A 23405-nucleotide genomic window follows, 5' to 3' on the forward strand; every position below is an offset into this window, starting at 1 on the left:
CGAAGCATTGGCACATAAGCCGTGGAGCGATGAAGGAGTAGGATCTGCTTCAAAGCTGCAGATATGTACTGCAAGCGCCGTGCGCAGCGATGGTGCAGTGGTTTGCGAGGAATGTTTGCCAAAGGATAAGGTGAATAGTCAACGATGGTAAGAGGGCCTCGGATGCGGGAGTGGCAAGGCGGGCGGGCGGTAAAGGACCAAGAGATTTTCGTCACCGTCCGTCACATTAGGCGCGCCTTCCTGAATATCGGAAAAGGTGCGATAAACGTTCGGGTAAGGTCTAGCCCGAGTCGGACTTGGAAGCGAGAGAACACTTGAAGACCTGGCGAGAAATGAACTGAACTGAACTGAACTGAACTGTATTCTTACTTGTAGCCACTAAAAATGCGTAGCCATGCCCGGTGCGGAGTTTGCCAGGCAGCCGACACGGTAAGACGTTTATCCGAAACCCAACACCCCCAACTCTTTCTTCCCCCAATGGAGCCAGCGCTCATCATATATCAATCAACTCAATCAAGCCATCATCCCAATCAAATCAATCAATTCGTTGAACGGGCCTTCTCAATTAAATCAATTCTCCCATTTTAGCAAGTTGAAATAATTGATATATGTTCATGCCGAGTTAAAACCATGGAAATCACTTAAAATGTCCAGGCAGGCTGGAGCTTACCTTAGACTGGATGTCTACAGCTCTAGTTTACTTTCTTACGCGCCTGTACAACCCGCTGACGGGCACCAGGTTCAACACAGAGCGCCTCAGAGCCGATGAAATGCTGGATGGTGGTTGTTTACGTTTGCGAGAGGAGACTGTAGACAGCCCACTAGCTCAGCACGTCCTGTGCCCCAACGGGACATGAGCGGCCGCTGGAGATACGGCGCAAAAAAATAAGTGCCTCCTATCGCTATCTAACGCTGGTGAGCCCGCGACGCGTGACGCGCCCCAAATCACGTCGCGTTGCCGTATTCCTCGTTTCATCAGCGGATACCATTTGCCATGGATGGCGAGATGTCCGACTCTCCAGCTCCGTCGCCGCCCCCTAGTCTTCCGCAGGTGATATCAACGCCTTGCCCCACACCTCTCCTCGGCTTCCTCACGACTGCCCCACGCCAGGACGGTGGCCAAACAGCTCGAAGGGGCTGCTGTCACACAAGGTGCATCAGCCTCCAACGGTCTGATCATGACTCATATCCTCATCAGCCACGCCACCGTTCCCTATAGAACCTTCTACCAGCTTCTAGACACTCATTCGCATCGCTTATAAAGATGTAGTCCCTTTCCCACTCTAGATAGAAAAACAAGAGTCTTCCAGTCCCTGATCTTTATGCTCACTTGCTCATCTCCCGTGCGATAGCTGCAAATGCAGCATTGCCAGCCAATCCGACCATTCAGGATTTGCCCAAGATCGCCAGTACAAATCGTCGTTTCGTGCAGGAGGATTCGCTGGCCCGAAAGGGAGCGAAAGGCCGGAAGAGCTGGATCAGATCCCATGGGACATTCCTCGTCGAATTGAACCACCAGGATCAGCCAATAGGCCATTTCTGGTGCTGCCATCGATGCGACCTGAAGGGCGAGGCCGAGTTCTTCTCTGTACAGGCCACATCCTCGACGGCGGATCATCTTCTAAAGTCCGCTGCTTCCCAGACCCCCCGAAGGCAAGCGAAGCCTTGCTGACTTCCGCAGAACCCATCGGATCACGCCAGCCAGCCAGTCGAACGAATCGAGCCCGAGCCATGACAGCGCCATCGATCTCCATCCGGCCGTGATGCCGAAACGGCGTCGGCTCGAACAAAGCGTCATCCTGAAGGCGAAGGTCAGAGCGCTGAGCGTTGGATTTGTAGTCGATAGCGACGTGCCATTTACTATCTTCGAGCACAGCTTTCTTCGAAGCCTCTTTATCCAGTTCGACCATGACTTAGTGCTGCAGATTCCATGGAGTGGCAGTTCCATCACCCGAGAGCTGCAGCACCTCTTCGACACGAAGCGGAATGTCATCAAGGCAGAGCTGCGCGATGCTTTGACGACGATACACCTCAGCTTTGACCTGTGGACGTCGTCGAATCGTTTTGCGATTGTGGCTGTCTTCGCACACTTCATCGACCGGGGGGCGCGCCAGCAGTCGCGGCTGCTTGCACTTCGATGTCAATTCGGCACCCATAGCGGAGAGAACCTTGCTGCGTCACTTGTGGGCATCGTCCAGGACTGGAAGATCCGGGGGCGAGTCGGCTGTGTTATCTCTGACAACGTAGCCGCAAATGATCATTGCCTGCACTATATGCACAAGCAGCTGGACTCATCCATGAGGCCCGCTGACATCAAGGCACGCCGGATGCGTTGTTATGGGCACATTCTCAATCTTGTTGCGCGGGCCTTTCTCTTTGGCAAAGATGCAGAGTCCTTCGAACTCGAATCCGAGATCAATTGCATGCGAGGCCTTGCAGAGCAGGACCTCAGCCACTGGCGCGCGAAAGGACCCATCGGGAAACTTCATAACATTGTCAAGTTCCGCCGATCGTCGCCACAGCGGAGCGAACACTTCAAGCGCATTGTGCAGGAGGAAGAATATGAGGAATATCGGCTTTACGAAGAGTCTACTGCGGAACTGGAGGTCAACCTGAACAATAAGACTCGGTGGAACTCCACATACATGATGATCGAGAGGAAATGAGGAAGCGGACGGACATCCGGGCATTCTTCTTTGCACTTGAAGGCGAACAAGATGAGGCAAATCGCATCCCGGCGGCTGACATATTATCGAATGAGGATTGGCGCGTACTTGGTGAAGTCAATGCGATTCTCAAGCCAATATACCTTCAGATAAATGCGGACCCAGGGCTGGGGCAAAGCTGACGGCCATGGGCGCCTGTGGGAGGTGTTGGTAGGGATGGAATATCTCTTAGAGCACTTTGAGGACTGGAAGGCATTTTACGCGGAGATGACAATACAGACGATGAGTCAGGCTACCTTGGTCGACCTCGAGCCGGTTGAAGCAGCGTCCATTCCCACTGACTCGCCAGGAGGCCGGCCAAACCGTGCGCGTCGTCTCCCCGCTCGCTTTGATGATGACGAGATTTACGTAGCCAGACAGCGGACCCAAACGTCGAGGTTCACAGAGTCGGCTTTGCCAGAGCATTCACGAACTGAGTATCTCACAATGGGAAAGTCTGCAGCCTCCGAGATCTCGCAGAAGAGCACCCTGCCAGCAGTCTATCGAGCGTTTATCCGGACATCAATAAATAACGGGTGAAAGAAGCTGGACGAGTATTACAGCAAACTAGGAGAATCCCCTCTGTTTGCGGCCGCCATTATTTTGCATCCAAGGTTCGGTCTCGGGTGGCTAGAAGCAACTTGGGTTGCGGAGGAACAGCTAGCCTGGGTGCGCGATGCCAAGGCGGGAATGAAGGACTACTTTTCGCGTTGGTACAATACCTCATTTTTTGCATCAGACGATTTTCATGCGGAATCACACCGATTCCTATGCGACATACTCTATAGCGTTTATCGCAGTACTTCCTCGAGATGTTAAACCTCGGACGCCTCGCGTTGGTTGGCACCTTGATCTGGGCGACGAGGGCCTCGTGCGATCCCATGAACCAGGCGGGTTGCCGCGACGAATGTACCGCTCCGTGGTTTGAGTGGAACCTACAGAACGAAACATGTAGGGCCTCACTATGTGCAAGCAATTCTCCATACCGCAAGGCAGTTGCAGACTGCTTCGCGTGCATGGATAAGAACAATGGGTGGCGTTTCTTTACGTCTTGGGAAGATCTTTATAACTGGCCAAATGTTGAGGCCCTAATGAAGCGTCAAGCCCTGCATCAGTTTTGCCCTCCGAGAGTGTCTCACAATCTGACAGTATACCGTCAGAACCTGAAGAATATTCATCTCTGGCAGCAGTCAAGAGGAGGAAAGTTGAGAGCGACATCGACTTGGCATCACTTTCGGCAAGCTCGAGGCGATGAGCCACGTACGGCAGGTGGCAATTTGCTCCACTACTGTTGACGTTGTCGCAATCCATCGTGGTCAACCCACATTTCTGGCAATGCCCGCTATCATCTTGAGAAGGTCCATCACGTACACGTCAGAGAAGACACGAATGCTCGCTGCAAGCGTCAACTGGCCATCGAGAATGCCTTTGCGAGAACAAGCGAAAAACAGCTAGGGCCGACTCGAGAGAACGAGATCAACACTCTGCGGAGTGTGATCAATGTCGATGCCTTCCGAGAGGCACAGATGCTACTTTCCGCGAATAGGCATCTGCCTCTGAGCTGCGCGACATGGCCAGAATATCAGGCACTTTTGACCGCTATCAACCCTGCAGTCGAAGAGTTCTTGATTGACTCTGGCAATACGGTTGCTTCGGATCTAGACAGGGCCTACAATGCGCATCAACGATCCGTGTGCAGGTGGCTAGAAGGCGCTCGGAGTCTTGTGCACATCGCTATGGATGTATGGTCTTCTCCCTAGCGCAGGGCATACATCGCTGTTCACGCGCAATGGGTCGACGAGGCATACAAGCCCCGCAAGGCATTACTCGGGCTGCCAAATCTTCGCCGATCTCACGCAGGCGCAGCTATGACGCCGCACCTGATGAGAATCATCCGAAGATACAGCTTAGCACAAAAAATCGGCTACTTCACCGGGGACAACGATGCAAAAAACGATACTTGCCTCCGCCAACTTGCCGTTGATTTGTTGCGAGAGTACGGTTTGGCATTCGATCCAATATCTTCTCGAACGCGTTGCGCCGGCCACATCATTAGCCTCTCCCTCCAAGCCTTTCTCATTGCGACCAGCGAGAGCGCCCTTAGGGCCGCCATTGAACAGGCGCAAGATGAATCGAATCAGGTCACTGTCGCGGGCGCCTTGCACGACCATATTCAACTGGAGCCTGCGTCAGGACGTCATGGCAGGCGCAGGAGACGAAATGACACTGCCGGCTGGCGGAGCATCGGCCCAATGGGAAAACTCCACAATATCGCTGTATTCATCCGCAACTCTACAATTCACAACGATGCGTGGGATGACATTGCCGGAAGGGCGCTTGGTATCGACAACATTACACGCTGGAACTCGTGGTTCAAATTGCTTGATGCAGCTATCAGCCAAGAGGGTCCGTTGTCGGTGTTCGTTAATCAGTACCACAGAGAGCTAGAGGACGACATCCTGACTCACGATGGTTGGCAAGTACTGAAGATGACCCATGAGCTCTTACAGCCGTTTCACCAGGCCACTCTGGAGCAGCAAATGCAGTGGGCGTCAATAGATCAGGTGCTGGAAAACATGGACATTCTTTTATGCAATTTGAAAATGCAAAGGTTGGTCATCAATCGTGGGCGGCATCGCCGTCGAGTTGAACTGTTGAAGAACCCAAGCTAAAATTCCGACGTAGGTCAAATACGCCGATAACGCCCACATGGTGAACTCCATTCACATGGGCTGGTGGATTTTCTCGAAATATTACGAAGAAACAGACAAAGTCCCGTATATGCCACGGCACTGCTGCTTCATCCGGACAAACGGCGGAGGTATCTTGACCGTCATTGGGCAGTGTAGTGGCAACAGACAGCTATCGCCGCCGCACAAAGACAATGGGCGAAGTACAAGGACAGGCCAATTTCGTCGGAAATAGCCGTTCGATCCATTTGCGAAAGGCGGGAGGTGACCTCTTATGAGCGCATCAAGCAGTCAATGAGTGTTCTGGACGAGCCGGGCGATGAGGATGAATTGGACAAGTTCATTAATTCTCCCCCCGAGACATATGATGACCGACAATCCGCTCGAGTGGTGGTGTAGGGAGGAGCAGAGAGTCGAGTACCCACGCTTACACCAGATGGCTATTGACATACTTAGCGTACCAGCGATGTCGGACGACCCAGAGCGAGTGTTTTCTTGGGCAAGGCGTACTATCTCTTGGGATAGAGCTCGACTTTCGGCAGACAGAATCGAGAAACTGCAATGCTTGAGTAATTGGGTAAAGAATGACTTGATTCGCAAGCTGTACGTTGCGGTTGATGATGAGATCATGGATGTGAGCAGCGGCGACGGAGATGTGGCTGACCCTTCCGTCTTATATTAATAATTATTGATAAGCTTAAGAATACATAACAATATGAAGAATCCGTAAACAATACATAACAATATGCCAAAATTATGTATTTATTTATTTATTGAGATGTCTGCTCATTGACAATGTAGCTTGACAGGAAGCCCCATAAGAAAAACAAGCAGGCACTGACCGGACAACGCAAATTAGTGACTGCCAAAAAGCGTCCGTCAGCGGACAAGGACAAATGCCCGGACAGAGTCCGACCTGATTCTGCCTCCCCTACTTCCACCAGGGTTCGCTTTGAGAGCTCCAACCATCAACGGAGAGATGGATCTTGGATTAAGCCCGCGGAAGCTTTCCTCGAAGAGCTTTTTTGTGCTGTTATATGTCCTTGTGATGATTTTAGTGACCTCTGAATGAGAACAGGCCGCCTCGCTCCCGATAGCAGGATTAATGAGTTTCAATAAAGCATGTAGCTCGGGCCATTCAGCGCAACGGTCAGACAAATTCCTCATCGTGATGAGTCGGGCAAGAGCTTCGGAGATGGCGCCTTTATGGAGCACGCTCTTTAAGACCTCGTGGCCATGCCGGTCCTGGACCTGTTTCGCCTGGACAGCTTGCTTTTCGAATATTTGACGGATATGAACCGCGCTCTTCTTCTTTATTTCTGGATACGCTGCTTCGATCCGGATGCCGTGGATTATTTCCAGATGTCTCCGGCCAAGGTTCTGCAAAGAGCCTTGTAAGTAGGATTCTCGCAATAGCGGCAATTCCAGTACCATGTTCTCTCTTCATCACGTTCTGGCTCGCTAAGACGGGGTTTTTGAACATGGCCCCACGTGTCATGCGCTGTACAGCCTCGCTTCCGTTCTGCGAATGACAGAAAGGGAGGATGATGCTCTTTCGGGGCTTTGGCTCCGCTGGACGACACTTGAGTGCCACTGAGAGCTGATTGTGCCTGGCGGCATGCCGACGAAGTGAGCATCTCTCGTTATCTTCGACTCCAGAATTATCCCCGCCGGCGGTCCGAAATTTACTACCATGTCTGCCGAGATCCGATGCCATAGGTCCAACTTGTCAAGGATGACCTCCAGCGCTGTGTAACTGGCACCGTTTACCAGCTTCAGCCCCTGATGGGTGTTATTATGGTTCACGACGACCGGCATCCTGGGCACGAACATGAAGACGGCCGGCACCGGCATTGTGCTATCATTGTCCTGGTTGAGGATCATGACTGCCTCGTCCTCCGTCGGCAAACCCTCTTCTCACACATGCTAGGACATGGAGGTGCGCATCATCGACCGCTGCTGAGTCTAATCGCCAAGCTGGCCTCCATGTTGAGGTTCCACCAGCTCCCGTTCGGCGGCGTCACCACGGTAGTGCCTAATTCCCACGGGATTTGCTCACCCTCGTGGTAGCACATTGAGTTGAAGAGGTCCAGATCCGTGCGGTCCCACACGCCCCGTGGGATTCGCTTCAGTAGCCTCTGCAGCTACGGATCGCCCGCGGCGCGCACTTGCTCGTCCAGCATGACGACCGTCTTTAACTTCTTCCACAGCACGTGCGACTTGTCGTGCTGGTGGCGTTGATCGGCCCTGAACGAGTTGTCCAAGTCCCACGAGACGGCCGTGCTGGGGAGGAGGATCGACCGCTCTTGGACCAGGTGGAACTGGTATAAGTCTTCGCGGTTCACCGTACTCGGAGCATTGTGAGCTGCTTGAACCTCTCGGACCCCACAACCTTCTCTTGTTACAAAGTTAGCTGTATCGGTTTGTCTTCAGTCTCGCTGTGGTGTCATACTTCGACTCCGCTCGCTGGTGTATTTGGCTAGCTCGGACAATCCGAGTTGTGGCCAGTGGGCCAGGGCCTTCTGGTCAGTCATCGAGGTGAATGTCGGAATTGTTTGGACTTGCCTGACATCGCCACGGCCACTGCTACATCGGATTCTTCCAAAATTATATGGTGCGCCTGTTTCGTCATAAAACACATGTGGCACAGTAGACGCCTGCCTGAACAATGCGGCGCCAGTTGGACAGAACAAGGTATCACTCGCAGGAGATAGATACGCAGAGAACCACCCTTTGGCCTGGGCGGACGATGTAACTTTGCGTCTTCACTGTGGTGATTGCTCCCCCTACAGGCTTGCGGACTACATGTAAGGCAATGGGGACCGAGGCGATATTTTGGTAGCTTGTATCTATTTGCACCAGAGCAATGCCTACCAGACCGAGGGGTACTTCTCTGGCAGGAAGTACAGCAGCCATTGTTCTAAAAAGCACCTGCAGAGAGAAAGGACGCCACCGTTCGGTTTAGAAAGTTGTTGGAAATTGACCATGATATGCGTCCAAACAAACTATGGTGCGTAGGATTCTGGAAGACTTAGAGAGTGATGGTGACGTCGACTTAGATACGGTGTCTTTACTGTAGTTATTCCACAGGGATAGATTTAATCTATCGGTGTGTGTGGTGCAGGTCGGGGCTGGCGAGACACTGGCTATGACTTTTAGCTGCTCTCTCATAGCAGGACGAAGGTGTTGCCGTGTACTACCATCTGACACCCCTTTCGCTCACACCCCCTTATGCTCAAACAAATTACACTTGCCTCACCAAAAATCTGATCTTTGAACCGCATGAATTCTAATTACAAAATAAAGATACACTCATAATAATTATATCATGTGATAGAGAATTGAATTCTTCATCCGATTCTTGGTCTTTTGACCATGCGACCTGATTGGGTAGTGCGCGGAGGAGGTTCAAGTACTCTCACTTCAGTCCCTGAAGCTGCCTCCGACTCCGACTCCGACCCCGTCTCCAACAGGTCACAATCCACCACAACAGACTTTTTTGGACTCCAAAATTCGGGAATGGCTTCTCCGACCGCCAAAGCTTCAGCGAGATCCATGAAACGTCTGTCGGGGTTCTGAATTGCCCTTCTCTTCCTTCCCCTCTTTAACCTGTCCACTTCTTCCTCGAGCTTGGCTATTTTGCTGTTATTCTCTGCTAGTGTCTGTTCCTGCGTTTCCCAGCCTTTACCTATCTTAGTATACCGTCTCCAGATCGCAGGTGTTTTGCTCTTGCCAAGGTCACGAATATGGGGGCTTGTTTTCGGCGGATCGTCTGACCCCAAATATTCTGGAGAAGCCTTGACCCTGTCCTGTTGGATTTCAGGGTGCCGCAGCGCCTTCACTCGTGAGATTGGCCAATTCCCGGTTACTCTCCAGCCAGACAATATGTTCTTCTGAGTCATTCCCATCTCACAGGCTCTCGCGTACGCACGTATAAAGTTGACCTTATCAACTGGCGCAGAATCCGTCAAAGAGCCAGTCTGTCAAGCTCCTTCCGATGGGCTGCCTTTATGGCATTGAAAGCACCGTTGTCTAGCGGCTGGAGGCCATGAGAACAGTGAGATGGAAGGTAACAACAATAGATATTGTTCAAGAAGCACGTAGCCATCCAATTGTTCTGTCGTCAAATTAATGGGACTCCATTGCCATATACGGAAACGATGCACCGTTGCATGACTTCTATGTCCATCCAAAATGATAAGCCTAGCCTCAGACTCGTCAGAAGGCCGTGTTTGGGGCAAATAGACCTCCTCAAGCCATTCAACAGCGATGTGGTTGTCCGTCCACCCGTTGGGCGAAGTTATGTAGTGCCAGTCCGCAAACATGCGAAATTCTTCCTTAAACCATTGTTTCTGCAGCTCTTTGCTCTTAAATATAATCCGGGAGTCAAGGCGCGCCCATCTGCGGTGATAGCCTCTGTAAAAGAGGTCCAGCCGCGGGACTGGGGCCCCTTGAGAAGAGCCTTCCGTTTAGGGTCTGAACTTCCATCTTCCAGACTGTCTAGACCTAACAAAGAAATCGGATTAGCTTATATCGCTTATGGAGAGTTGATTACATACCAAAGCCCGACGTAATTCCCCCTTCATCAACATTTACGGTGTTCTCTGGCTTGATCCACCCGTACTCTTTCTCCCTGATGTCAAAGTACCAATGCACCGCTTTAGGGGTAAATGAGTTGAATCTGTTGGCTTCTTGACGTCTTCCAATCTTATTCTTGAGCTCTGGATGGCATCTAATGAACTTGACCACCCAGTGAACTCCCAAATACGACTCACGGCCTTCTTGTTTCAAAACAGCTGTGACGCAAGCGCGGATCTGACTCTGAGACGGAACATAACCCACAGGCTCTTGACGAAGTATCCAGGCGACTAATATGGCCTCCTGATCTCTGGATAAGTGTTGTTGAGGCTGGCTCTGGTCAGCCAATGCCGACTGACCTCGCATTCTGCTGGAAACAGTCCTCTGGGGTATTCCCATTTCTGAGCGGCCTGGTGCTGCGAAAGACCGTTATCCGTAATATCTAAAATTGCCTCAACCATCAAATCTTCCGTGTATGTCGAACGGCGCCGTTTTGAAGCGATTTGTGAGAGGTGGTGGAGGATGAGCAAGTGAGGAAAGGAAAGGAGGCAGGAGAGGATTAGGGGTAAAAATTGCCATTTTGCGATGCTAGGGTGTCACGGACCATGAGGACCGGGGTAACCAAATGACATTCGAAAATGAATCTCTAGCCATTTTCATTTACTTGAGAGGTTGCCGCTTGTGAATTGCTTCTCAATTGAGCAGATCCGGTGTAAGTGAAGTTGGCCAATTTTGTATGGGGCGGTGGCATTTTTGCTAAGCATAAGGGGGATGAGCGAAAGGGGGTGTCAGATGGTATACATTACACCAGACTCAGCAGAAGGGGAGCCAATAGAGGCGCGGACCCCCGCGCCTTTAAAGTCGGCGCGGACGTCCGCGCCTGTTATGTAAGCCCAGGCGGAAGATAGTCGGGCCGCCCCCTGACCTGTACTCTCCTTTTCTATTGCATGTGGCAAACTGTCGCACAGAGAGCCAGCCTCATATAGCATACCATCTGCGCTCAGAGTAGTTGTCCGCGGAAGCGATGCTATAATCCGCATATTAAGGTCGAGCGCCTGCATGCGTGGTGCTTGGACCCCATTGAGGCCAAAGCTCAAACGCAGGCTGCATTAAACCTCGCAGGCGGCCTCGGTTACAAGTGTTCTGCACCACAAAGCAGGAGTTTCCTTTCCTTTGTGTATAAAGAGCTGCTCACTGTCGTGCACTACAGCTAGCTCTTCAAGATAATTCCAATATGGGGCTTACTGAATTCCTGACGATTGCCTTCCTCCTGAGGGCCAATTCGACTCGCGAGAGTCTCTTCTTGCCTCAATTAATGCGTGGGCGGCTCCAGAGGCTATGCCTTCACCACAGGCAAGTCCACGAGAGACCCGCGGTCCGGAAGACGCACAGTCATATTTGCCTGCGATCGTGGAGGTAGACTTGGGGCTCATACAAGCAAGGACCAGAAGCCAGCTGATCGGCAACGGTCTACAAGCTCCCGTATCACTGGATGCCAGTTTTCCATCAATGCGAAAGAGAGCCTTGATAAGTCGTACTGGTATGTCAGGCATCGCCCAGGCGAGGAGAAGTCGGTCCACAACCATGAGCCCAGTCTGCATATTACAGCACATCCAGCTCATCGTGCCTCTCCTCAACTGACCAGTCAGCTATTGGGAACCTCTCAAGCGCTGGCATAGCACCAAAGGATATCCGGACATATATGCGCCAGAGCTCTCAGACTGCCCAAGGAGCGACACAGCAAGACATATATAACTGTATCGCACAGCGCAGACGAGAGCTCCTTGCTGGCCAGAGCACAATGCATGCCCTTGCCAATGAGCTTGACAACGAGGGGTTCCAGAGCCGCATACAGCTTGATCATGATGGCCGAGTCACAGCAGTCTTATTCGCACACCCAGCGTCTCTAGGATACCTCAACGCATACCCAGAATTACTACTGCTAGACTGCACATACAAGACGAACAAATATAAGATGCCACTGCTCGATATGATCGGCGTTGATGCCTGTCAGCGGTCATTCTGTATTGCCTTTGCCTTCCTCAGTGGTGAAGACGAAAATGACTATATCTGGGCACTGGACCAACTCCAATCGATATACGAGTTATATGACATTCGCCAGCCATCGGTTATCCTGACAGATCGCTGCCTCGCCTGCATAAACGCAATTTCCCGGTGCTTTCCTGCGTCCAAGTCTCTGCTTTGCATCTGGCATGCGAATAAGGCGGTGCTTAGCTATTGCAAACCAGCTTTCGACCGTGACGATGAGGACTCTAATAGTGATGAGAGGTGGGCTGAGTTCTTTGGGTATTGGCACTCAATCGTGGGCTCGAAAGATGAGGAGACATTTGATCAACAAGTTGAAGAGCTCGAGAAGCGCTTTGTGCCACGATACGTCAAGGAGGTTAGCTACATACGGGAAACCTGGTTGGACCCGTATAAGGAAAAGCTCGTCAAGGCCTGGGTCGATCAATATGCTCACTTCGGCAATGTGGCTACTTCCCGGGTGGAAGGCATCCACGCATTATTGAAGAGTCACCTTAAGAAGTCAACATTAGACCTCTTCGAGGCAACGAGGGCAATCAAGCAAGCTCTCCTCAACCAACTGGCCGAGCTACAAGCCAACCAAGCCAGGCAGCATATACGGATGCCAATTGAGCTCTCTGGAACCGTATATAGCACGGTACGTGGCTGGGTATCACACGAAGCCTTGCGACAGGTTGCAAAGCAACACAAGCGCCTCAACGAGAAAAACACCCCATCTTGCACAGGCAGCTTCACCAAGTCTCGCGGTCTCCCTTGTGCGCACGCATTACAGTCTCTCATAGTGGAAGATCTGCCCTCCGGCTACAACATTTTCATACACATTGGCGCCTTCGACGGGATAACAAAGAGATTGGTCAGGTCCTCATAGAGCCTCGTCGGCGACTAGACCAACTTGTCGCCGCATCAAGGATATCACAGTCATCCACACAGCGCGAGCCAAGTGCATTTGAAGCCATAGAGTCAGATCTACGGCCAAAGGCGCCGCCTACATGCAGCAAATGCCACCAGCAAGGGCACATCATGACATCTCGCAATTGTCCTTTACGCTATAGCGACATACTGCAGCGGGCAGAGGCACGGGCGGCACAGACTGCAGAGACTGCAGCAATTGCAGGGACTGCACAGACTGCACAGACTGTACAGACGGTAGCAGTTCCAGAGACTGCGCAGACTGCAGCAGTCATGGAGAAAATGACAGTTGCAGTCACTACGGTCTCTACAGTCTCTACAGCAATTGCAGAGACTACAGAGACTACAGAGAATCTATTATATGATGACCCACGAGCCATCTATCAGAGGTATGTCAGGAAAGAGACTCTTGGTATAGAGCACAGCCTCGCGGCAGTCTCAAGACCAACCAGGCATACCGAAAGGCAATGGGCTTGCCATTGCGCTACAGCAAGACTGAATATGACTGGTGCCTCGACTGGAAGCAAATGTCAAGGAGCTGCGGCTCGAGGCAATGGACCAAGGTAGAGATGATGGCATACCTTGATTGGGATAAGGCAGAAGAAGAGCGATTAGATGCCCGGGTGGCCGAGGAAATTCAGGTGCAGCCTTTCTCACGAGAAAGAGGTACTGCAGGTATATGGGCTGACTGCGAGAGAGACTCAGAGGAACAGCAGGCATTTTATTCACATATATAAGTGGTGATGATGCCGGCGATGCGAAAATGTGAGGCAGATCGTGAGATCACCGACATGCACCGGCGTGTAGCACTGTAGCTGGCCAATTTTAAGGCGGTGAACTTCCCGCGCACCTCCTTGCCACGCAACAGCGGCGCCCTTTGCGTCACGTCAATCTACCAAATAGGGAAGGCTATGGGTTCGAACCCTAAGGGATATCCTCCTTTGCAATTAATTGAAGCTATATGTATGCAGCAAGCATGCTGTATCGGTGAGGCCGACTGCGAGCGCAGTTGGCGGCGGCCCAAATGGCCTGCCAGGCTTACATAACAGGCGCGGACGTCCGCGCCGACTTTAAAGGCGCGGGGGTCCGCGCCTCTATTGGCTCCCCTTGCCTTGGAGAACATTACTCAGCCTGATCTCGATACGAAATCCTCACATAGCAGAATCTCCACGGCAGAATCGACCCCGGCAGAACCCTCTGGCAGAATCTCGACTGGCAGAATCGACCCCGGCAGAACCCCGCTGGCAGAATTGACAGAATCCCCACCGGCAGAATCACACGGCAGAGATCCCCCTTTGGCAGAATTTGAACTGGCAGAACGCCAAGATGCCTGCCAAGGGCAAAAATTTCCTTTACCAATCTCTTCGAGCGCTGCTTTTCTGACACCCTGCAGTCTCAGCGAGGACGTGCAGCCATTCCGAGTATCATAACCGACATGCTCATACTGTCTTTCACCCTTCCCGTGCAGTGACAATACAACGATGTGACTATTCTCGTGGCGACATTCAGAACTGGACCATTGCCGCGGTCGAGGAAATGCACGTTGCAACACCATTTGCACTGTGCTTTGTATAGCAGCAAGCCACGCGAAGTGGCTGTGCTGGCAGAATTCGCCGTCACGTGGCGGCCGCACCAGGCAGCAACGCGTCAGCAAATGTGGAGACAGCTTACCCGCCTGTTCCCGGGGAGGAAACCGCGCCTTCCTGAGTGGGATGCTCGAGGATGAAAAATACTTAAAAAGAAATTTTTATATTTATTTAAGTTAAAATCTAATCTTTAATATTATACTTATTTTTATATTTTAATTATTTTAGTTAGAAGCTATTTATATAATATAATAGAAATTTTAATAAATAACTAATAGTAAATTCGGTTTTCTATTAATTTAAGTAATATACTATCTTACTTTATTTTTCTTAGGTTCTACCTTTCTAAGCTAGTTTATAATTTATTTAAAACTAAGGTATCTGTCACGACCCTGGGCGCCAGCGTAGAGCCGCCAGCGCAGAACCTCACCAGTGTCACGTGCCCAAGCAGCATCACGTGCCCACGCGCGACCTCGTGTCTATATAAGGGCCCGCTCGGTCGTGTAGTCTAGTCTTCCTTTCTTGCTCCTTAGCTTTGAGTCTTTGTTCATAGTGCCAATACATCTTTATAGCCGTCAAGGCTCGTATGTGCCTGGCCGTAACACTACTCAAAGCTCAATAAGATCGCTTGCCAGCGATTAAGCAAATAGGCACCGAGCTTTCACGTCACACGCGCCTGACGTAAATCCAGCGCATCCGTTCTGACCGTTCCGACCAAGACTCCGACCACCGACCAAGTGATCCTCAAGGCTGAGATCACGTCCGTTCCGACCAAGACTACGCGTGTGTGTAGTCGTCCGACCAACCGTTCCGACCAAGGGATTCGTCCCGTCTGACCTCCGACCGTCCCTGCTTGTGCAGGCATCTGACCGTGATTCCGCGTGGTATCATTTCCGACCCTAGACTCTGACCTCCCGCTCCTCCGACCGATCTCGCCGCGCGCCGACTAAGACTGCTCCGACTACCGCCAAGACTCCGAACAAGACCGGCTCGACACCTATCACCTCGCGACTATGATATCCGAGGAAGCCCTGCCCTCTGATCAGCCTCGCCGTTCCACCCGGCTTGCTGGCCAAGCCACTGAATCCGAAATGGTAGCCATGGCTGCCCCGAGCCCCAAGACGCTCTCATCCGCGAGATGAGGAACAGATTGCGGCCTTAACGGCCCGTCTAAATGAACGCTCTCCGTCTGTTGAATCAAATCGACAGCACCGGAGCCCTCGACTGCTTTGCCGGCCCAAATGGCCCGGCCTTCCGACCAGCAGGCAAAGCTGCCTGGCCTATTTTGCCCCCTTCCCAGAGGGCAAGAACCCGAGTACAGCGACGCCGCCAAATCGCGCATCAAGGTCTCCGCGACGTTCTCAGGAAGAAGGACGAGTTCCATTCCTTCATCCTGAGCATAAAGAACAAATTTGACGAAGACGTGCGAACCTTCCGGACTGAGAACAGCCGGATGGTCTGTCTGTATAACCTGCTCGAGGAAAAGCCCGCCGAGCACTTGAAACCCGCTTCTCCTCTGACACTCGACCCTTCTCTGGAGTGGCAGAGATGATCCAAGCCCTCGAGTCCGCCTATGGCAATCCGAATGAGCTTTCCGAGGCTCTTGACCGCCTGCAACGCCTCCAGTTTACCGTGAATGGGAAGACCGACATTGTGGACTTCCTTGCGGAATTGACTACTTAACTGCGACCGGTCGTGTGCCCGAGGACCAGATGAAGCATACCTTGTGGCAGCACATCCCAGCCAACCTAGATAACAGCCTCTTGACCAAGACCCGTGACGAGTCCGTGACCTACGAGGTTTTCTGTGGGTTCATTAAAGACGCTGTCCACTGCCAGAAGAGGAGTATGAGGCAGACACAGGACTCCCGCTCTTCCGACCGATCTCGCCGCGCGCCGACTAAGACTGCTCCGACTACCGCCAAGACTCCGAACAAGACCGGCTCGACCCTATCACCTCGCGTGATGCTGGCAGAGCCTTGACCGACGATGAGAAAGGGTCCATTGGGATAATGGCACCTGCTTTATTTGTGGAAAAACAGGGCACCTCTCTCGCGAGTGTCCCGACCGCACCCATGCTGTCTCCCGTGTCGCCTCCGTCCCTGTCCCTGCCAACGACTCTGATCAAGATTCGGAAACGAATAGGACCATCACAAGACTCCTTGATGGTCCCTAAGGTGTCACAGACAGCGAGTAGGTCTAGCAAGTCATTCACTCTGCCAAGTCAAGTCCAAGTGGATGGTGTGAGCCTACCTGCCCGCTCCCTCTGTGATACCGGAGCCGAAACCCGTTTGCTGGTTAGCCCAACCTTCGCCCAGTCCGCCGCCCAAAGACTCGGAGCCCAGATTAAGGAGCTCCCGAGTCGGATTCCTCCAAGACTTCCGTGGAAAGCCAGCCGGCTATATCCAGAAACAGCTGGTCGCCACTTTCGTCATCGATGGCCGTTCGTTCGCAAACGAGACATTTGATATAGCTGAGTGTGGCCATGATATCTTTATCGGTCTTTTCTGGATGCGGGAGAAGCGCCTCCTGCTTGACTGCGCCGCCCGACAGATCATCTGGCCAGATGATCTTCCTGCCCTCGCCAAGTTCTCCCCGACGATCCAGCTCTCGTCAAGCCCCGCTCTCGGGTCGGATCGACCCTAAGATCCAGGCCGACGCTGAGAGGCGGAACCGCCTGCTCGAGAAAGAGGAGAAACGCTACCGGATCCTCCACAAGAACTGGCGCCGCTCTGATCAAGCTCCTCCGGCCTCTGTCCCGACCCCGTTACCGACTCCGTCTCCGTCGTTTCAGTCCAAGTCTCCGTCTGCCAAGAAGTCTGTCCGTTTTCAGCTCACGACCGCCCCTGCTACCGCCTTCGTCTCCGTCGCCTCGGTCCAAGCCTCCGAAGATCAAGCCCTGATTAACGCCCTGGTCTGCCAAGTAGAGTCTCACGAGAGATTCGAACAGTGGAACGAACTCGAACCGTTGATGCCCGGGATCCAGTCCAGCTCGAGCCAAGCTCCGGCCTTGACCAGACCGTCCCTAGTGCTCGAACCGTTGCTAAAGTCTCCCGGATCAGAAGACCTACCAGGGACAAAGCATTCCGTTCCTCAGGAGAAGACCCTGAGCATGTTGCTTGTGTCCGTAGTCGTCTACCGCCCCAGCTCACCCATCTAGAGGATTCTTCTCGAAGAAAGAGGCCCACACCCTACCTTCGAGCCGACCCGGTCACGATGTAGTCCTAGAGCTTGAAAGCCTCTTTCGCCGACAGGACCCCGTCGTACCGCACGCCCGTTAAGTATCTGCCTCTAGAAAAGAGACTGTCGATCACCTCCGGAGATAGACTTCATCGAGCCCGATCCGAGTCCGCACGCCGCTTCTGTCCTCTTCGCTCCGAAACCGAACACGACCGCCCGCCGCTTCTGCATCGACTACCGTTGGATGAACGATCATCTTAAAAGTCGCATCACGCCCGCTCCGTCCCTCGAAAGTACTGCTTTCGGTTGCCGTGAAGCTCAACGCTTCACGAAGATCGATGTGATCCAGGCCTTCCACCGTCTCCGCATGGACCCTGACTCCGAGTATTTGACCGCCTTTCGCACCCGTTTCGGAACTTTCCGCTGGAAAGTCCTCCCGTTCGGTCTGAAGGTAGGTCCCGCCTGGTTCCAGCAGTTTATCAACGCGCAGCTTCACGATCTCCTCGACCGGTGCGCCAGCGCCTACGCAGATGACGTCCTGATCTACTCGGATAAAGAAGAAGACCACTGGAAAGACTGTCAAGAAGTGATCTGGCGACTCCATCAGGCAAACCTCAGGAGACATCAAGAAGTCTAGATTTAACGTGACCAAGGTTGACTACCTCGGCGTTCTGCTTGAAGCCGGTGTGGGCCTTAGTGTCGACCCTCGGAAAGTTCGATCGATACAAGACTGGAAGTTTGAGGACCTCCGAGACCGCACCGCGATCCGATCATTCGTTGGCCTATGCAACTTCATCCGTGTTTTCTGCTACCACGCCTCTGGAGTGGCAGAACCCTTGAACCGGTTGCTTAAGAAGGATGTTGCCTTTGTGATGGGCCCGGAGCAACGCGAAGCATTTGATCAACTCAAGCGCCTGGCTATCGAAGCCCCGGTCCTCGCCTTCTTTAGACCAGAACTGCCGACCCGACTGGAGACCGATGCCTCCCGGAATGCCACAGCTGGTGTTCTATGGCAGGAACAGCCTGATCAGACCTGGAAGCCCGTTGGATTCTTCTCTAGGACCATGACCCCGGCCGAGCGAGCCTACCCAATCCAAGATCGAGAGCTCCTCGCCGTCGTACAGAGTCTAGAGCACTTCTACCCAGAGCTCTTAGGCCAGAAATTTGATGTGATCACCGACCACGAAGCCTTAGTCCATTTCTCTACGAAGCGCCTGCTCTCGGTACGACAGATCAGATGGTCCGACTTTCTCGCCCAGTTCGACATCCGTTTCCTCTACCGCCCCGGTCGACTGAACGTAGTCGCCGATGCCCTCTCCAGGAAGACAGCCGAGCTTCCTACCGTAAAGGCCCGGGAAGCCGAGGAACGCACGGTGACCCTGATCCCTCCGGAAAGGCTAGGCTTCGCGACCGACTCTCTAGACCCTACGGCCGCCGGCCACCTGCCCCCTCAGAACTTTAGTCCCGAACCTAAGCCTACTAGACCATTAGTTCTGAGGGCCACGAGTGCCCTACAGACCCCAGAAGACCAAGGGATACAGCAGACGCCCGATCAAGACCGCCCAGAACTAGACCCGAACTCAGTCCCGAAGGGAGCCGAACTCGTTTCATTGATCCGCCAAGAGAACCTCCTCCAAGACCTCGGCACCCATGGAACACACCTGATCGTACCAGCCCAGACCTCAGACAAGCAGACGTTTCTTCAGACCGCGCTCATTCGCGAAGCCCACGAGCCCCAGATCTTCGCTCACGCCGGACAGAACAAAGTGATCAAGCTGCTCCAACGAGACTTCTACTGGCCAAGGATGAAGGAGGATATCCGTCGTTATATTCGGAACTGCCACGACTGCCGCCGCAACAAAACCCCTCGAGACAAGACCCCTGGACTGCTCCATCCACTGCCCGTGCCGACCTCTGTTTGGGAGCACGTCGAATGTGACGGGAAGGATATGCCGAAAGACCGTTACGGATATGACTATGTTTGGACCTTCGTCTGCAAGCTAAGCCGGATTATCGCCACGCTCCCAGGAAGGAAAAACGATACGGCAGAAGTCTTAGCTAGCCGCTACTTCCGCTACCTCTATCGTTTCTTCGGTATGCCCCTCGTATGGATTTCTGACAACGCTGGACAGTTTATTTCTGCCTTCCTCGCAGAGATTAACCGGCTCACGGGAACGAAGCATCGTCATGGAAGCTCCCTACACCCTCAGACCCAAGGGGGTGTAGAAGTCACAAATCAATACCTGGATCAAAAGCTACGATTCTACGTGACGAAGCATCAAGACAACTGGAGTTCCCTGCTGCCCGCCCTCGACTTCGCCCATAACTCGTCTTGGCACTCTTCCATCGACATGGCACCGTTAAAAGTAGTCCTAGGCCGAGATATCCGGAACCCCCTGTCACTGCCCCCGACTGACAAGACCGCTGCCACCGGACCCGCCGCCAGAGCTAGGGAACTTGTGCAGACCGCCCAGGAAACCCAGGAAGACGCGAGGAATGCTGCCACCGCCGCTCAAGAACGTCAGAAGGAACAGACTAATAGGAAACGACGACCAACCGACTTTGCCATCGGTGACCGAGTTTTTCTCAGCAGGAAAGGCTTCGCCACGAACGCTCCGACTACTCGGCTAGATAACCAATGGTCAGGTCCGTTCGTAATCCTGGAAGAACGCGGTTATAGCTACGTACTGCAGCTGCCCGAGTCGTACAAAATGAAGAACCTATTCCACGCCGACCGTCTTCGAAAAGCAGCCAATAACCCTTGCCCCAGCAGATCCAGTCACCTCCGCCACCCGAGGAGATCAACGGAGAACCCGAGTGGGAGGTTGATCAAGTCCAGCAGTCTCGAGTAACCGGTAGGAGTCGACGACTGGAATACCAGGTCTTATGGAAGGGATGTGACCTGATGAGACCTGGTACCCGGCTAGGAATTTCCGTAACGCACCAATGGCATTGAAGATTTTCCACGATGAACATCCGGACGCAGCAGGCCCACCCGTCAACCTGCAATACTGGATCGAATGTGCTGCAGCGGAGGAGGGCTGCGAGGAACGAGACGATGACGACACAGCAGAAAAGCCGTGAAACCAAGAACCCGCCGCCACGACTGACTACCTTGATACGCATATCAAGGCCTTAGACGGGGGGCAGTGTCACGACCCTGGGCGCCAGCGTAGAGCCGCCAGCGCAGAACCTCACCAGTGTCACGTGCCCAAGCAGCATCACGTGCCCACGCGCGACCTCGTGTCTATATAAGGGCCCGCTCGGTCGTGTAGTCTAGTCTTCCTTTCTTGCTCCTTAGCTTTGAGTCTTTGTTCATAGTGCCAATACATCTTTATAGCCGTCAAGGCTCGTATGTGCCTGGCCGTAACAGTATCTATTTTACTCCTTAATTTTAAATTTAGTAGAATACTTAAAACGGAACTATATTTAGTATTATAAGTTTAAATTATACCTATATATATAAGTTTTATAGAAAAAGTCCTCGCTTACTAAGGTACTATATAGTGCTAAAAGAAAAAGTAAAAGTATTATTATACTTAATTTATATAATATAATACCCTTTTAATTTTAATTTTAGATTTTAAGGTAGCTAAAATTATACTAGCTTCCTATTATAAAGCCTTAATAAAAATAAAAGGAGGAAATAGTAAGCTAATATAAGTATTATACTAAGGGATTAACTAGTACTATTATTAGTTTATAATCTTAACTGTGGGTAGGCACCTGCGGCAGCTGCTGCAATGAGACGGTACTAGGGTTAACCTGTGATGTTGTATTCGTCTTGATTCTCTATCTAAGGAGGCAGAGGCCAGCGTGGAGAAAGGGGGCACGCTGCCCTCAGCCGCACACGTGACCGTACGGGTCACGTGCCAACCATGGTTGGTCACACCACTAGATAGATACATTCCTACAATTGCTAAATATAATAATAATATATAGAAGTTTTATAGTCTTAAATTAAAGTCTCTAGCTAGTTCTTATATTTTTTAGTAAAGAAAAATAATAAGGTTAATGTAGGAATGTATCTATCTAGTGGTGTGACCAACCATGGTTGGCACGTGACCCGTACGGTCACGTGTGCGGCTGAGGGCAGCGTGCCCCCTTTCTCCACGCTGGCCTCTGCCTCCTTAGATAGAGAAAGACGAATACAACATCACAGGTTAACCCTAGTACCGTCTCATTGCAGCAGCTGCCGCAGGTGCTACCACACTGATCAGTGACCGGCCCACGCCCGTCACAGACAGCTAAGTAGAAGAGACAAATTCCTCAACCTTCGAAGGTGCTATAGTCCGCGTCACTTTACTGTGGCCCTGAGTAGCGCTCAGAAGAAGGTTATTTGTGCTAAGAACAAGGAATCTCCCGCTGGTTTGCCCAGCCGCGCGAGAGTCCTTCCAACTGTTGATTACGATCGCCCGCTAGTTTGCCTAGCCGTGAGCACCGGAATCGACAGGCGACCACATCGCAAACAACTAGTAAGAACGTTCGACCCTTGACGTTAAGTAGCAAGATCCCCGTCAGTTCAGTCTGGCCGCGAACGACCTACTTAGTACGCGACGCTCGACCTCCTATTAGCGACAACTCGTATACGAAGAGACCAATACGAACCCCACATCGTCTCATTCATTTGATCACGATAGCCCCGACCGCCCGAGCTATGTCCCCAGAAGCCCAGCTCGAAGAAATATGCGACCAGATGCAGGCACTAGACATCCAAGCATCCGCATTCCGACAAATTAATATCGACCTTTGGGACAACGATATCACACACGACGAAAAGGACAAGATCGCAGTAACGACATATGTGGCAAAGTTCATATTCATCGTTCAATCTGGCAGTGATCAAGGATACGACCTCCTTGGTTACTTCCAACAGCATTTTGAAGAATGGACCGAAGACACATGGGACCGCGCCCCGAATGAATACAAGAGAGCCCTCAGGAAACTACTAAGGAAAAGAGGTATCTACACAGGTTCACAAAGGGGAAATTCGCAACACAATTTCTCATATTACAAACTATCGAGAACCCACAAACCTGGCCAGAGCAGGAGTTTACGGAGATGGTGTTTGATGAGAGGACTGCTGCCTTCAGGAGGCAGACAGCATTACTAGGATCAAATGCTTCCACTAATCCCCATCCGTCTCAACCTCCTTCACCATCAGTTACGCCCTTAGCAGCACCTCATCAAGGTCTTAACGAACCACAACCTATTAAGACCCTAACGAGCCCTCCTAACGCACCTACTCCTGCTCCGACTATCCAAGATAAACCTGCTCCGACCTCTCTTACTATTCATCCGACTTCCTACCGCTTCCAGAACCCCGATCTCGTCCAACCCGTCACCAACCCCATCCCCGAACACTTATCCGGCCCTGCAACCTTTGGAGAATACATGAAACTCCCCCCGGATAACATCCCGAACGCTATCGTCGATAGCGACATCCAGCAGAAGTTTATGAAGACCTGGAACAAAGATCGGAACTACACAGGAGAGCCGTACGATCTCCTGATGATAAGCTCCGCCTCTTCTTAAGCAACTGCTCTCATATCCAAGTGAAACCGTCACAATTTCACGCACTCTTTCCCCGGATCCTTGATGGAAGAGCCCAAAGATTCTATCTTGATAAGATCACATGGGCTACGACGTTCCGACAAGCGTATGATATCTTCAAACAACACTTTGACACGGAAGTCAACCATGTCCACTACC

The 23405-nt window shown here is 52.1% G+C and overlaps 3 protein-coding genes across 3 annotated transcripts; all 3 read left to right on the forward strand.

Annotated features, from left to right (window-relative positions):
• Window positions 1–1322: 1322 nt before the first annotated feature.
• On the forward strand, window positions 1323–2666 carry HRG_08624 (putative transposase; the record flags this gene model as incomplete). Its single annotated transcript, XM_044867095.1, has 3 exons — window positions 1323–1343; window positions 1433–1626; window positions 1682–2666. 3 exons carry the CDS (start codon window positions 1323–1325, stop codon window positions 2664–2666), a joined length of 1200 nt encoding a protein of 399 aa, XP_044717982.1.
• A 1907-nt stretch (window positions 2667–4573) lies between these two features.
• HRG_08625 (transposase-like protein) lies at window positions 4574–5421 on the forward strand (the record flags this gene model as incomplete). Its single annotated transcript, XM_044867096.1, has 3 exons — window positions 4574–5111; window positions 5187–5316; window positions 5391–5421. 3 exons carry the CDS (start codon window positions 4574–4576, stop codon window positions 5419–5421), a joined length of 699 nt encoding a protein of 232 aa, XP_044717983.1.
• A 12639-nt stretch (window positions 5422–18060) lies between these two features.
• HRG_08626 (integrase core domain-containing protein) lies at window positions 18061–20545 on the forward strand (the record flags this gene model as incomplete). The annotated part of the gene is made up of 2 exons (XM_044867097.1): window positions 18061–18203; window positions 18331–20545. The coding sequence occupies 2 exons, from the start codon at window positions 18061–18063 to the stop codon at window positions 20543–20545; spliced, it is 2358 nt and encodes a 785-aa protein (XP_044717984.1).
• Window positions 20546–23405: the final 2860 nt, after the last annotated feature.

Source organism: Hirsutella rhossiliensis, assembly GCF_020360975.1.
Source record: "Hirsutella rhossiliensis strain HR02 chromosome Unknown scaffold00010, whole genome shotgun sequence".
Lineage (NCBI taxonomy): Eukaryota > Fungi > Ascomycota > Sordariomycetes > Hypocreales > Ophiocordycipitaceae > Hirsutella > Hirsutella rhossiliensis.